The sequence below is a fragment of the Podarcis cretensis genome, assembly GCF_951804945.1.
Source record: "Podarcis cretensis genome assembly, chromosome: 16".
Lineage (NCBI taxonomy): Eukaryota > Metazoa > Chordata > Lepidosauria > Squamata > Lacertidae > Podarcis > Podarcis cretensis.
In genome coordinates, this window is record NC_137186.1 from 13,245,862 (window position 1) to 13,260,849 (window position 14,988).

Genomic DNA, 14,988 nt, shown 5'->3' on the forward strand with positions numbered 1-14,988 from the left:
AGATACCGCATGTGAATCTATGTGCAAGGACACATGAACGCACATGCAAGAGGCACACTTCTATTTCATTATTTTGGTTACGGATGTTTATGTCCTAACGTCCTAAGTGTCACTAACTTAACACCCTGCCTGCGAGATTTGCAGCGGCTGCCAGTTTGCTGCCGGGTCAAGTTCAATGTGTTGGTACACATAAGACCATATACAGCTCAGGGTCAGGGTTAGCTGAGAGACCGCCTTATCCTTTATGCACTCAGTAGATCCCTGTGATCTGCGAGGGAGTTTCTCCTGCAAGTTCCAAAGATCTGGGAAGCCCACTTCACAGTAGCTCAGAGCAGGGCTTCTAGGATGGCTGCCTGTTGAGAAACAACAGGCACCCATCGGAAATAACGGAAGTAATTATTGTTCCAGCAGGTTTTCTCAGCTGGATAAATGGGTCTTGACCACAAGCATCTATTTTACTGTGTTTTGCTTTAAGCAGATGGGCAGGTTTAAATTTTTTAAAAACCTGCTCGCTGATTTCATTGTACATTGCCTGGTGATGATTGTGTGGAAGGCAATTAATAAAATACTGTAATGATAATAACGAATGCTTTGCCATTACCCAACTTCGTAAGCTCCCACATGCCGCATCCTTTGCGTGAACATGTGCACACACAGGCCCTCCCAGGTGCTGGGGACATACATGTACAAACCCTTGGGCATGCCCCAGCAGTTGAGGGCTGCTCCTTTATCCCCCTATCGCCTCCCTCCTGAGAGCAGGAAGCTTTGTAGTTCAGGCTCCTGCGCACAATGAGATTAAACCAGCATTTCACACATAGTTCCCCTTGCAAGCCGTGGTCTTGCTAATCCTCCCTGCACGTCACTCTGAGCTACCTCCAAAGGTTCATTTTCTCCTACGCTCCCCCACCCTCTATTTGCTGGAAATAACAGGCTCCAAAGGGGGCAAGGGGGCACAACCTTCCTTTCAATACTTGAGTTTCCCTCTACATAGTCCCTGGCTGAATACACACCATAGATTTTAAGCACATGGTTCCCCCCCCCCCAAAAAAAAAAAATCCCGGGAACTGTTGCTTACCCCTCACAGAACTACATTTCCCACCATCCTTAAGACACTATGGTTCCCAGAATTCTTTGAGGGAAGGCAAATGCTTTAAATGCATGGTGTCTGCGCAGCTCCTCTTTATTGTGCCCCGGCACAAAACATTTAAAGCCACTGAGGCATTAAGCCCAGAGAAGGCTGCCTGTGGTATCTCTGCATGAATCACTGATCTAGGCCTTTTGTCAATCAGCCACTGCCCAAGGCGGGGTAATATTGCCATGCCTTTGCACTGAGCACGACTGAATTGCTTCCACTGTGGAAATGCAGAATTACTAGCCTTCAGAAGAAGTTACCCATTTCATCTCTGAGTGAGTAACAGCCCTAAGCAATCTCCTTCCAATCACACTCAGAACAGTGAAAAAGAGGGTAGATGAGCTGTTCTGAGGTCCCATCTCGATTATGCGTTTAAGGCAATGCCATAGCACTTTGAACAATCACAGCTTTCCCCAAAAGCCTGTAGTTTTTCTCAAGGGTGCCAAGATCCATCTTCCACCTTCAAAGAGCTTTAATACAGTGGTGCCTCGCAAGACGAAAAGAATCCGTTCCGCGAGTCTCTTCGTCTAGCGGTTTTTTCGTCTTGCGAAGCAAGCCCATTGATGGCTTAGCGGCTTTTAGCGGCTTATCGGCTTAGAAAAAGGGGGGGAGGGGAAAAAACCCGCAGGAACTCGCAATACATTTTCGTCTTGCGAAGCAAGCCCATAGGAAATTCGTTTTGCGAAGCACCTCCAAAACGGAAAACTCTTTCATCTAGCGAGTTTTCCGTCTTGCAAGGCATTCGTCTTGCGGGGCACCACTGTATTTAGAGTGGATTTAACAGCCAATCCCTCTTCCCAAGGAGCTCTGGGAATTGTAGCTCTGTGAGGGGAATAGGACTCTCCTTACTTTGCCTTCGCAAACAACAATTTCTAGGATTTTTTGAGGAGAAAGCTCTGTTTAAAGTGGCATGATAGTGATTCAAACATATAGTGAAGATGGGACCTGGGTGTGGGTGGGTGTTTAATTCTTGCTCTTACAAACCTCTCATGTTTCGAAAATGCTGCTTCAGACAACACACAGCGGCAAAGCAAGAGGAATGAGTGGCGTGCTGTTTGGTTACCTGGAGGCTCTGCTCGTCTGTGCTGCCCACATCAAGACTGCAGGTTTCCACTTTCCAGGATGGGCTGCAACACTGAGTTGGAGGATGAGGGAAAAGCTGTGTGTCCCCCTTCCATATTTGAGGTGTCACAGGCCCAGCTGTGCTGGCTGATGGAGCCTGAAGCCCACAGGGCAGAGGAATAGACTGGGCCAGTTCCAACTGCTGAAATATTCAGCAGCCAGCTTGGGAGGACACCCTAGACCTGAGGTGGGAAATATTTTTCAAACTGAGGGCCACATTCCCTTCTGTGCCACACTCTGGGGGCCGCATGCCAGTGGTGGGTGGGCCCAGAGCCAAAAGTGGGTGGAGCGACCCATGCAAATTTTACCTTTGTACAGTAGACTAGTTTCTACACACACTCCCACAGCACTCTCTGTCTTCCCATCCAGGAAAGCAGTGTCAAAGTTCAGGGAAGCATCCCAGCCAGGCCGAAAGAAGGATGTGAAGCAGGACCAGTGAGGGGTGTGGCCTGAGGAAGTGAGGTGTGCTGTGGGGACAGTCCTGAGGGCCAGGCATTTGGCTCCCACACCTGAGCTGCCCCACCCCTGCCATAGACCAAGAGCTGGCTATGCAGGCCGTTGCCAATCCTGGCTCCTAGGCCCTGCTTCCAATTAAACTCCTGGGTGGAGAAACATGCTTTAAGCCAAGCCAGACCATCGGCTCCATCTAAGCTCAGTAATGTCTGCACCTGTCCAGGGTTTCAAGGCAGGGGGTCTCTCCCAGTCCTACCTGGAGAGGCCATAACAGGTTGGAGTGGAGGAAGGGCAGAGGGCGTATTTCTGTGTGGCGAGAGAGGTAGGCCAAGGAAAACAACAACAGAGGCCCAGTTTTCACTGTACAGCGATGTTTCTATTAGGAAGGAGGACAAGCGGAGAAATGGGTAGTGGAGGCTCAGAAATGCCCCTTCCTCAGCAGCTGGCCACAACCAAAGGCAGTGAACCCAGGCTTGAGGATTTCAGGTCCAACTCAGTTTTTCTTTTCATTTGGCAGTGGAGATGGGGGGAGCCGTTTCCCTCCCAGAGTCCAAGGCTCCTCCCGGAACCTGCTTGGAGATAGCGCTGTTTCGCTGGGCGAATTCGGCATGCTTCTGCCGCAGTAGCTCCTGCTGCTTCTGGAAGCCGATGGACCTGGGGGTGGGGGAAGCACAAGCACCGTGGGTGAGAACCAACCAGGCTTCCTCCAGGCAAGCAAACTCAGTGTTGCAGAGTGCTAAAACAAGCAGCCACCTTTATCAGCCCAAGGGGCACACTGACATTGTGGGAACCTTCCAAGGAGCCAGTGATGGTCAAAAGAGGGCAGAGCAATGGATGGGATTCTCACCCATGCACAGGAAGCCCCATTGCAGTCATGCAGAAATCAGTGGTACACACACAGAAAGAAGACACACACACACACACACACACACACAGAGAGAGAGAGAGAGAGAGAGAGAGAGAGAGAGAGAGATGTCTCTCTCCGTATCCAGGCAAGCAAGAAACATCATCAGAGTTCAAGGACACATTCCAGCCAGGCAAAAGCATTCAAGGAGGGTGCAAAGCAGGGACAATGAGAGGCATGGCCTAGGGAGGAGGTGTGGCCTGGGGAGACTTCCAAGGGCCAGACAGAGGGATCTGGAGGGCCACATTTGCAGCTTGGGCCTGAGGTTCCCCACCCCTACAGTAAATCAAGAGCCTACTCAAAAGCGCTGCAAAACCTTATTACTGTGTCCCACATAAGCACACGTTGCACTGCAATGAATTCTTATCCCAGTTTTCAATGATACCAACTTCTTAAGTGCAGCCTTATTATGAGCTGGGCAGGGACTTATAGTTTTGTTGCTTCTAGTTTAACTATTTATTTGTGCTTTTATACTGTATTTTTATCTTGCGAATCGCAAGATATTTTGATAAAGGGTGGTTTGTTGATTTGTTTGTGTATCACATTTGTTAGTCATTTTAGCTTGCCCAAGCCAAACCAGAGTGGCTTACAACCAAACCAACCAACAGCCCCACATTAAAACCAAGGATGGGTGGGAAATAGAGTATCTGGGTTTACAGTTAACATTAATTTGTCTGCCTGCTAATCGTTCGCTCACCCCGCACTTTCCAGTGCATCTCCCCGTAACTATTGTAACTGAAAGAAGTTGGCATTTGTTGTTGTTTTTTGAAGTAGATTTGTTGCGCTAGGACGACAGAGCCCTTTAATCCGCTTTAAACACCCAAACCTAAAGTTCTGATAAGCGCATGAATCCCTTGTGCAAAAGACAGACCATCTGGAGACATCCTAAGAGAGAATCCCAGGATACCTTGGGAGAAGAAGCCACTGTCCCTTCCAGAATGTTTTACAGGAAGGATTCAATTGCGTACTGGAAATTTAGGTTTGCACAATTAAAGGAGATCAAACAGCTCTGGTGCAACGAATCCACGTTAAAAACAACAGGCAGACCTTTTTGAAGTTAGGAAAACAAAGTTAGGAAATGTACTAAGGAGTGTGGGATAAAGGACTGACTAGTGGAAAGACATGCAACCACCACGCAAGAAAATCAGAATGGAATGACAATGAGTGCTTGTTATTATATAACCTCCCTGCAAAGAAATCAGAACAAATTAAAAATAAGGTACTGGGGGCAGAAATCCGCATCTCAAGGATCTCAGCTTTCAATTTATTTATTTACTTTTAAGAGGCAAGTTTCTAGTCCTCATAGCCTCATGGGTTTCACCTGTTGGGGGTGGCAATTGCCCAGTAAAGTCACTTAAAAAAAATAGGAAGGGAAAAAAGACTTCCAGTGGTCACACCATACATTTAAAGTACTTTTATACCACTTTAACGGGCTTCCTCCAAAGGATCCTGGGAACTGTGGTTTGTTAATGGTGCAGTACAATTCTCAGCACCCTTAATGAAGTACAGTTCTCTGGATTCTCCATAACTGCTTAAATGGTATAATAGTGCTTTAAATTCACAATGTGGACAACTTGTAGGGTTCAGTGCTACCCAGAGCTTTGACTGTACTTATCAAAACTTAAAAATAAATTATGGAAATTAAGGAAAATACAGTCATGTTGTAGAAAGAATACAGTTCACACTGAGGGTCATTTATGTGGGGTTAAAAAAAATGAGAATATATGTACCTAGCCCGTTCCTTGCTCTCATTATATATCTGGGTTATGACCCGGTCCTTCTCATCCATGAAGTTGTTGTGAACTTTCTCCAGCTTCCTGCAAAAAAGGAAGAGAAAAAAGGTGTTTGGGTAGGTTTAGAAGTGGAACAGAAGCAGTAAAGCATTACTGGTTAGCGTTGGTAATGCATTTAACAGAAACTAAGCAAGCTGAAGCGGGACGCAGGTGGCGCTGTGGGTTAAAGCCTCAGCGCCTAGGGCTTGCCGATCGAAAGGTCGGCGGTTCGAATCCCTGCGGCGGGGTGCGCTCCTGCTGCTCGGTCCCAGCGCCTGCCAACCTAGCAGTTCGAAAGCACCTCCGGGTGCAAGTAGATAAATAGGGACCGCTTACTAGCGGGAAGGTAAACGGCGTTTCCGTGTGCGGCTCTGGCTCGCCAGAGCAGCGATGTCACGCTGGCCACGTGACCCGGAAGTGTCTCCGGACAGCGCTGGCCCCTGGCCTCTTAAGTGAGATGGGCGCACAACCCCAGAGTCTGTCAAGACTGGCCCGTACGGGCAGGGGTACCTTTACCTTTACCTTTAAGCAAGCTGAACTGCAGCAGAATGGAAACAGTGCTGATTGCGAAGGACCCAGGGAGGGCAGAAATCATTGTGCCTCCTTATAGCCCTAGCTCAAGACAGAGGCCTTCCCTGGGGTGGGAGTGCAAGGAAACAAGAGATGGTGTAAGACCAAATATCCTGTTCCCTTGCAGGTGGGGGAAGCAGTCAGATATATTTTCTGCCCTGGTCCGTGACTTTTTTTTACAATCAGGGTGGGAGGGTTTGGGGAGACAGATGTGGAAGAGGATGAGATGGACTCTTTGGGTTCGGAATTCCAAGTGGACAATGAGGTCCATCTAGCTCAGTGTTGTCTACACTGAATGGCAGCAGATCTCCAAGGTTTCAGGCAGGGATCTCTCCCAACCCCACCTGGAGATGCCATCAGGGATTGACCCTGGCACCTTCTGTATGCTAAGCAGTTGCCCTGTCAACAAACAACAGCCACGCCCCCCCCCCCCCCAAATGTTCCCTGCATTCTATGTTTCAGTTGCACACAAATGCTGTTGGTGCTGGATGTTTCCTTCCATTTGGCAGACTGCCTTTCCCTCTCCCTGAATGTCTGACAACATTATATTCACAGCATGTCAAAGAGACTGCTACTGCTTATTCCACTAGCGCCTCACCTCCTGAAACAATGGCAGGGGTGCCGCGGTTCTAATAAATACAAGTCCTATCGATGCGCAGGGAAGAAGAGCTAATGAAGGACTCAACCCACCCACCTTGTTTCCATCTTCCCAAATTTCCATGAGAAAATGTCTTGCCACTTAATAGCCTTTTCGTGTGTTTACCCTGGGCTCCGCAAAACTGGGCTTGTGTGGTTGTGTGTGTGTGAGTGTGTGTAAAGCAGGGAGGGTGGCAGAATTTGCTATGAGCAAACTGAACTGGCCCTCAGACTGCTTGTCCGCTCTTTGCAAGCCAACCTTCCTTGCAGATTTCCCCTAATACTGTTTTGCTTTTAGCATTTTTCTAATATGACAACTTGTTCGCACATAATTTACGGCTCGTCCAGACTCCTCCCCCCCCCCCCCACTTTCCACCAGGGAAAACCTGCTACTTATCACAGAACTGGTGCAAACAGCAATTGGGTTTTCTGCAAGTGGGCATTTGCTCCAATTCAGTGATACAGAGCAGGTTTTCCCAGGCAAAAAGCTCTCAGACCCATGCTTCCTAGGCATGGGACAAACCCAAGTGTGGACACCATCACCAAATTTGTCCTCAACTGTCTGCTCACTGGGTATTGCAGAAATGTGTATTTACTTTAACATCACAGGTGAAGTGTTGACGTGATTATGTTAGCCATTAACCACCATTAACATTCATTGTTTTATCGTTAACCTTTCTCTCGCCTTTTGCCCCTGTGGCTTAGCCAAATGCACAGAGAAAGCACAGCCACTGTCTTACATCTTAATGTGAATCCATGACATCTGTTGATGCAACCCAAAATGGGCTTTGTGTGTATTTTGTGAGAGTTCAAGGGCAAGTCTGATGCACGTATTTTTTTCTAACAACGTCATAGTAATGGGTTAATTTTCCTATCATCTTTCTACTTATTAATCCATGCAAAAAGACAATTTGCAGTTTTTGTTCTTTTTTTCCTGGGCAAAGTGGGGGGGGGGAGGTTGAGGGGGAATTATCAGCACTCCCTGAGAGCTATGCCTTGGCCCTTGACCAATTATGAACTGAGCTTTTGGGGGTGTGGTGAGTCACTCATTTGCTTGGCAATATATGTGAAAATGCTAGTCGGCTGACAAGAAAAGAAATGGCAAAGAGCTGTAACTCCAGTGAGTGGCTGGGTGTGGGGAAGAGATCCATCACGCCTCATCATCCTCACTTGAACAGACAGTAACCCTGCAGCAAGATGCATGCTTCAATGGGCAATCATCGGCTCATTGAGTTTTCAGTCAGCTCTGAAATCGTCATAAAAAAGTTGAACAGCAACGCAATTTCCGAAAAGCTGAAGGACCGGATCAGGAACAGTTAAAAATAGCGAAGTGAGAACTGAAACGAAACGGTACGGGTGACGAGTCTGTCGAATTGGATTAGATCCCGAGTGTAGAGTGTTTAGCTTCTTGAGCAGGCAGACGGCATTGCCCGTCCCAGAATCCTTTGCAAACGCCGCCTTTCGTTCTTAGCCAGCAAAATAAAATGAAAGGAATGTTTGTGGACTGACTGACAAGTGCATCCTTCAGTTCCCAAGTCTTTATCTGTGGGGAGATCACTCAAAGGTTCTGGAAGCGGGATTAAAAAGCAGGCTGGCAACCGCCTGAGGAAAATGCCAGCTGAAATCTATCCATGGGTGGCCTCCACTGGGCATTTTTTGGTGGGGCAGGGTTGTGTCTTAAGCTCCACCAGCTTCGACAGCTGAAGGTGCCCTCTCTTGACAACCTGGGAAGAAGCAGGAAGTGGCAAAGCCAAGGCTCCCTCGCCCCAGCACTGTTCATACTGGGTGCATACCACCTCCTTCTCCTCCACCACCACCACCACCACCCCAGACATGTTCACTGCTCTGCAGAAAGATCCTCTGACCGCCGCCCAATACTGCTGCATGAATGAAAAGTGAGTGGATGCATTAATTATTTTATGAATGAAGAAGAACGTAAGAAGAGCCTTTATGGATCAGGGCAAAGGCCCATCTAGTCTAGCTGCCGGTTCTCACAGTGGCCAATCAGATGCTTTTGGCATGTGGCGGCTCTCCAAGATTTCAGATGCGGTCTCCCCCAGCCCTACCTGGAGATGGAACCAGGGGCCTTCTACATGTAAATCAGATGCTCTGCCCCACACCCCCTGAGCCACAGCCCTTCCACAAACTTGGGGGAATGAGAAGCATGGAAGGAGAGGCAGTTGATGGCAAGACGCCCTGCAAAAGCGGGAGGGGCATTCTTCCCCTGTTGCTCATCTCCCCACATGGGTGTGGAATTTGATTCACCCATGTGCCCTGCCCCCCCTTTTCAGGCCCCTTTAAATGCCCCTCCCCGTTCAAGCATAAGCAGGCATGTTTAATTGCATTAGGCTTGATTAAAGGCTGCTCACGATTAATCTCTCCCTGGTCATGGCCGGCTAATTAGGCAATGGATTAGAATTAGAATTGGCTGGCTGGCTGGCAGCCGGGGTTGGCAGGCTGCATTGCTGGGAGGGGGGCGGCAAAGCAAGCCAGGGAAAAAAAGAAAGGGAAAGAACCAGCCCAGCACCAGCAACTGCACAAGGGTCCGCCGTACCAACAAGATAGGCCAAAAGGATGCAAAGGCAGTTGTCTCCAGAACCATGAGGGCTTGCGTCCCTTTCTGGGTTCAAAAGGAGGGACTTCCCCTACATGAAATCTGTGTGAAAGTAAACCAGCACCGGCTTCTGCTAAAGAGCCCATGGCCTACAAGTGTCTGATGTGGGCTCCTTCTATCTGCCATGCATGTTGCAATTATCCATGAAGCTCCCTTATAAAAGGACATACAGGCAACTCCCCTATTTACCTGTGTTCAAGGCACAAGCGACCACGACCTCACGCATCGCTGTGAAGCCGGAAGTGGCATGAAAAGGGTCAAAAACGGCCTCAAAATAGTACAGAAACAGCAAAAATTGCACACAAACAGCATCTAAGAATCCCACGAACCTTTGCAAGTGCAATCCCAGGAGCCCTTGCACCTACCTTTGGAGGCTGTGAAGAGCTGGAGTTTGAGGTTTGGAGGGAATGGTTTTGGTGAAGTTTGGTGGGGTTTGTTTTTTAAAAGGTTTTTCAAGGGCTTCCAGAGGTTTAGAGCATGGGTAGGCAACCTAAGGCCCGGGGGCTGGAGTTGGCCCAATCGCCTTCTAAATCTGGCCCACGGATGGTCTGGGAATCAGCATGTTTTTACATGAGTAGAATGTGTCCTTTTACTTAAAATGCATCTCTGGGTTATTTGTGGGGCATAGGAATTCGTTCATTTCCCCACCCCCAAAAAATATAATCCGGCCCCCAACAAGGTCTGAGGGACAGTGGACTGGCTCCCTGCTGAAAAAGTTTGCTGACCCCTGGTTTAGAGGGTGTTCACAGGCTTTTTTCAATGGTGTTCCCAATACTGTATACACATTTTCACTTAAACGTGCACATATCCCCCACACAGAAATAGGAAGTTGCCCGTACTTTTTCATGCAGCACGTAGTTAAACTCGCTTGCATAGGAGGCAGAGAAGGCCACCAACCTAGATGGCTTTAAAAGAGGATTACAGTGGTACCTCGGGTTACACTGAGAGCCAGTGTGGTGTAGTGGTTAAGAGCGGTAGTCTCGTAATCCTGGGGAACCAGGTTCGCGTCTCCGCTCCTCCACATGCAGCTGCTGGGTGACCTTGGGCCAGTCACACTTCTTTGAAGTCTCTCAGCCCCACTCACCTCACAGAGTGTTTGTTGTGGGGGAGGAAGGGAAAGGAGAATGTTAGCCGCTTTGAGACTCCTTAAAGGGAGTGAAAGGCGGGATATCAAATCCAAACTCTTCTTCTTCTTCTTCTACATACGCTTCAGGTTACAGACTCCGCTAACCCAGAAATAGTACCTCGGGTTAAGAACTTTGCTTCAGGATGAGAACAGAAATCGTGCTTCTGCGGTGCGGCGGCAGCAGGAGGCCCCATTAGCTAAAGTGGTGCTTCAGGTTAAGAACAGTTTCAGGTTAAGAATGGACCTCCGGAACGAATTAAGTACTTAACCCGAGGTACCACTGTAAATAAATTCATGGAGGAAGACAGCTATGAAAGGCTACTAGCCATGATGGCTAAGCTCTGCCTCCACAGCGGGAGGCAGCCATGCTTCTGAATACCAGCTGCTGGAAGCCACAGGAGGGGAAAGGGCTCTTTTGCCCGAATCCTGCTTGTGGGTTCCCCACAGGCATCTGGTGAGAACAGGATGCAGGATGAGATGGGCCACTGACCTGATCCAGCAGGCTCTTAGCTCATTATTGCCTCCACCAACTGGCAGTGGCCCTGCAGGGGTCCAGGCAAGAGATTCTCTCCCAGCCCTATGCTGGCGGGGATGGAACCTGGGAACTTCTTCATGCAAAGCAACGATGGCTTCAGCTATGATGGGGCTGATGTCAGCATTTAGAGGGCACTGGGTTGGCAAAGGGAATTCATGGAGAGAAGACAGCTGTGATCAATAAGTGGAACCTCCATGAGCAGGGGCAGTATACCTCTAAACAACAGCTGGGCTGTGAAGAAACCAGGAAAGGGAAAATCTTGCTTTTGCGTCCTGACTGTGGGCTTCCCCTAAGCACCCAGGTTGGAAAGAGGTTGGTGGAATACAGTGGTGCCCCACAAGACGAATGCCTCGCAAGACGGAACACCCGCTAGACGAAAGGGTTTTCCGTTTTGGAAGTGCTTCGCAAAACGAATTTCCTATGGGCTTGCTTCGCAAGACGAAAATGTCTTGCGAGTTCCTGCGGGGTTTTTTTCCTTCCCCCCTTTTTTCTAAGCCGCTAAGCCGCTTATCAGCCGATCCGCTAAGCCGCTAATGGGCTTGCTTCGCAAGACGAAAAAACCGCAAGACAAAGAGACTCGCGGAACGGATTCTTTTCGTCTTGCGAGGCACCACTGTAGTTTGGTTTGATCTAGCAGGGCTCTTTCTGTGTTCTTATTCTCTCCATGTTGCATGGGGAGGGGAATGTGAGTGTGGCTTAAGGCCACCTGGAAAGTTCACAGCTGGGGCAAAATTTGAACCGAGGACTTCCTCATTTGTAGCTCAAGTGTCTTAGCTACTAAATTGGAAGGATCATCGCTCTGTGGCAGAGGGAGGGACACCTCCTGCCTGCAGAAGGTCTCAGGTTCACTCACTGGCCCCTCTGACGAAAAGGATTTCAAGCAGCAGGCGAAGGGAAAGGCCCGTCTCTGTCCAAGACCCTGCCTGTCAGAGAAGGCAATATTAGGGAGGATGGGCAAATGGCCCAGCCTGGGAGAAGGCAGCTTATAATGTTCCAGTGCTCCTGCTTTGCATCCATAATCCCAAATGCTGCCTTGAGCTCCTTAGAGAAAAAGATGGGATATAAATGCAAAATAAATAATGATCAGCAAAGCACTGCAGTGGGTTGGACTAGACGACCCTTGGGGTTCCCTTCAACTCTACAATTCACACACACGCTCCACCAAAGAAGGGAGGGGAGTTGGCTCCCAGTATCAAGGAACAAGAGTGGCTTGCAAATCACACAGCCTCCTCAGAACTTTTGGGGCCGCCCACTTTCCCACGCAGCTTGTCTTCATGATGGTAAAGCAGGGTGGTGTGGGCAGGATACCTTTGGAGGCGGTCCAGGGGTGAGGAGGCAGCAGGACGTGCTGCCAGAGAAGATTCCCAATGCCCTACTTAGCTCTTTGCCCCTGCATTGGCTCAGCAAACTATGCGGAAGAAACTAACGCAGCTAAATCTGTGCGATGCATTGTCAAGCTTCACCAGGGCAGCGATGGGGAAGCTGTTATAGCCCGATGGCATATTCCCTTCTGGGCAACCTTTGGGAGGGGGCGGAGAGAAGGGCAAAAGTTGGTGGAGCCAAGGATGCAATTTTTTACCTTAGTATAGTAGGCTAGTTTCTATACCCACACTCACACACACCCCTCTCTCTCCTTCCTCCAGGCCAGCAGGAGGCGCTATCAGAGTTCAAGGACACATCCCAGCCAGGCAAAAGCACTCAAGGAGGGTGTGGAGCAGGGCTGGTGAGGGGTGTGGCCTGCTGAGAGTTCTGAGGGCCAGATACAGAGGCCTAGAGGGCCACTTTCAATCCCCTGAGCTTCCCCACCCCAGAACTTTAAACCTGGAACCTTCTCATCTGGTTTGGGGTGGTGGGCAGGGACGGAGGAAAAGGGAGCAGCCCCATACCTGAATCCTATGTAGTGGGCAGTTAAGCCGCCCACTATGACGAGCAAACAGTACACAAAGATGTATCTGTTCTGGCGACGCTTCCTCTCGAACTCGGGGCCTGAGAATGACTCTGAAGGAGAGTGGTGGAACTGTTGCCAATACCGTACGTCCTCGTTGGGCTCTGGTGTGCTCCTGCAGGGAAAAGCAAGAAAGTTAGCACAGGGCTGGCACAGAGACCGCTGCACTCTGGTTGGCTGGCTGCTTACAGAACTGGGCAGGTGCAAGATTTTTTGGTGCCCTCTACAGTTGGGGGGCGAGCAGGGGGCTGTAGAGCCTGAAGGAGGAAGTTCTGGCCTTCCAGGTGGGGTTGGCCTCCATCTCCCATCAGCCCCCAGCCAGCATGGCCAATGGCAAGAGATGATGGGCAGCTGTAGCTCCAAAACACCTGGCAGCCCAAGCTTGAAGAGCCCTGGCCAATGGTGGTGCAATGTAATTTTGTTATGTACTGAGTTGAATAGGATCCAAAATGCAGCAGTCTGATTGGTCCTAGAACAATGCAGCAGTATGATTGGTCCGCAGGAGCCACCCAATCCAGCTCCAGGTGGAAGTGAATCTGCAACCTGATTGGCCTACAAGAGAATCCTGGAATTAGCCAATCACGTGCGGCCCATTGTGTAAATAATGTATATAAAGGAGGTATTTGGAACTTTCATTCCTCACTACTATAAGCTGAATAAAGAGCATGAAATCCACACTCGACTTCGAGTATATTTCAAATTGCTTAAGGCAGAGGACAAAGAAGGATGGCGATCAATGGCTACTAGCCAACGGCAGGGTTGCCTCTGAGTGCCATTTGCCAGGGATCACAAGCGAGGAGAGCCTTCAGGTCCTGCTTGTGAGCTTCCCATGTGGTCGGCCCCTGCCAGAACAGGATGCTGAACCAGATGAGCCATTGGTCTGACCCGCCAGATGGGCGGGGTATGAACAATAAAATTATCATCCTCATGATTATTATTATTATTATTATTACTGCATACCCTCCAACCTTCCTGCGGATGCGTCTTTCTGTACCAAGCTCTCAAAGGAGCCGGCTGACTCGCACAAGAGTACAGCACCTCTGCAAGTGTTGGTTCATCCTCCTCCACGAGCTCAGCACTGGAGGGAGAAAACGGGACATTCCGGGATTCAAACCAGAAGCTGGGATGGCTTCTGCAATTCCAGGATGTCCAGGGGAAATCAGGACACTTCAGGGTACGCTGGGAATCGCAAATGTGATTTTATATGGCGACCCGCCCTGAGATCTATGGATGAAGGGCTGTATAGAAATTTAATAAATGATAATAATAATATTGATTGGGACGCGGGTGGCGCTGTGGGTTAAACCACAGAGCCTAGGACTTGCCAATCAGAAGGTCGACGGTTCAAATCCCCGCAACAGGGTGAGCTCCCGTTGCTCGGTCCCTGCTCCTGCCAACCTAGCAGTTCGAAAGCACGTCAAAGTGCAAGTAGATAAATAGGTACCGCTCCGGTGGGAAGGTAAATGGCGTTTCCGTGCGCTGCTCTGGTTCGCCAGAAGCGGCTTAGTCATGCTAGCTACATGACCCGGAAGCTGTAAGCGAGATGAGTGCCGCAACCCCAGAGTTGGTCATGACTGGACCTAATGGTCAGGGGTCCCTTTACCTTTACCTTAATAATAATATTAAGTGGGGAGAGTTGCTGTTGTGCTCAGGTCCTGCTTATCAAGTTCCCATAACAGGCACAAGGAGGTGAGAACAAGATGACGGACTGGATCTTTTACCCTTATGTGTGGTAGTCAGGAGCTGTTGGCGTGAAGCTCGCAGGACAGGAAGCTTTGTTCCCAGAGGTGGGGGGCATCTCTCGTTCCGTACCTTTTCCCGAAGTTGCCCAAATCAAAAGGGTTCCTCCAGGCACCACTGCTGGTGCTACTGCCATGGCTGCCTGGGGGAGGCCGAGCTTCTCGCGCTGCTTGTGTGCTGTCGTAGCGCCTCCGGCTACTGGCCTTGCTGAGCACCCGGTAGGCCTCGTTGAGCTTCACAAACTGGCTGTGGAGCTCAGGGTTGCCTGGGTCGCTGTCGGGGTGGAGCTGTGGAGAGGAGAGGAGCGCAGGTGGTTAGAGCGCAGTGCTGATAAAGCCAAGGTGGCAGGTTCGATCCCTGCATGGGACAGCGGCATATTCCTGCAACGCAGGGGGCTGGACTAGGTGAACCTCAGGGTCCCTTCAAACCCTATGAGAAA

General features: G+C 49.6%; 1 protein-coding gene across 1 annotated transcript in view; it reads right to left on the minus strand.

The window, feature by feature from the left end:
- Nucleotides 1–3,061: 3,061 nt before the first annotated feature.
- The window catches only part of DNAJC4 (DnaJ heat shock protein family (Hsp40) member C4), a 41,400-nt gene continuing 29,473 nt past the window's right edge, over nt 3,062–14,988 (minus strand). The window contains 4 exon segments of the mRNA XM_079958365.1: nt 3,062–3,361; nt 5,342–5,428; nt 12,751–12,924; nt 14,622–14,836. Coding sequence (XP_079814491.1) covers nt 3,214–3,361; nt 5,342–5,428; nt 12,751–12,924; nt 14,622–14,836 — 624 coding nt within the window. The 3' untranslated portion in view covers nt 3,062–3,213.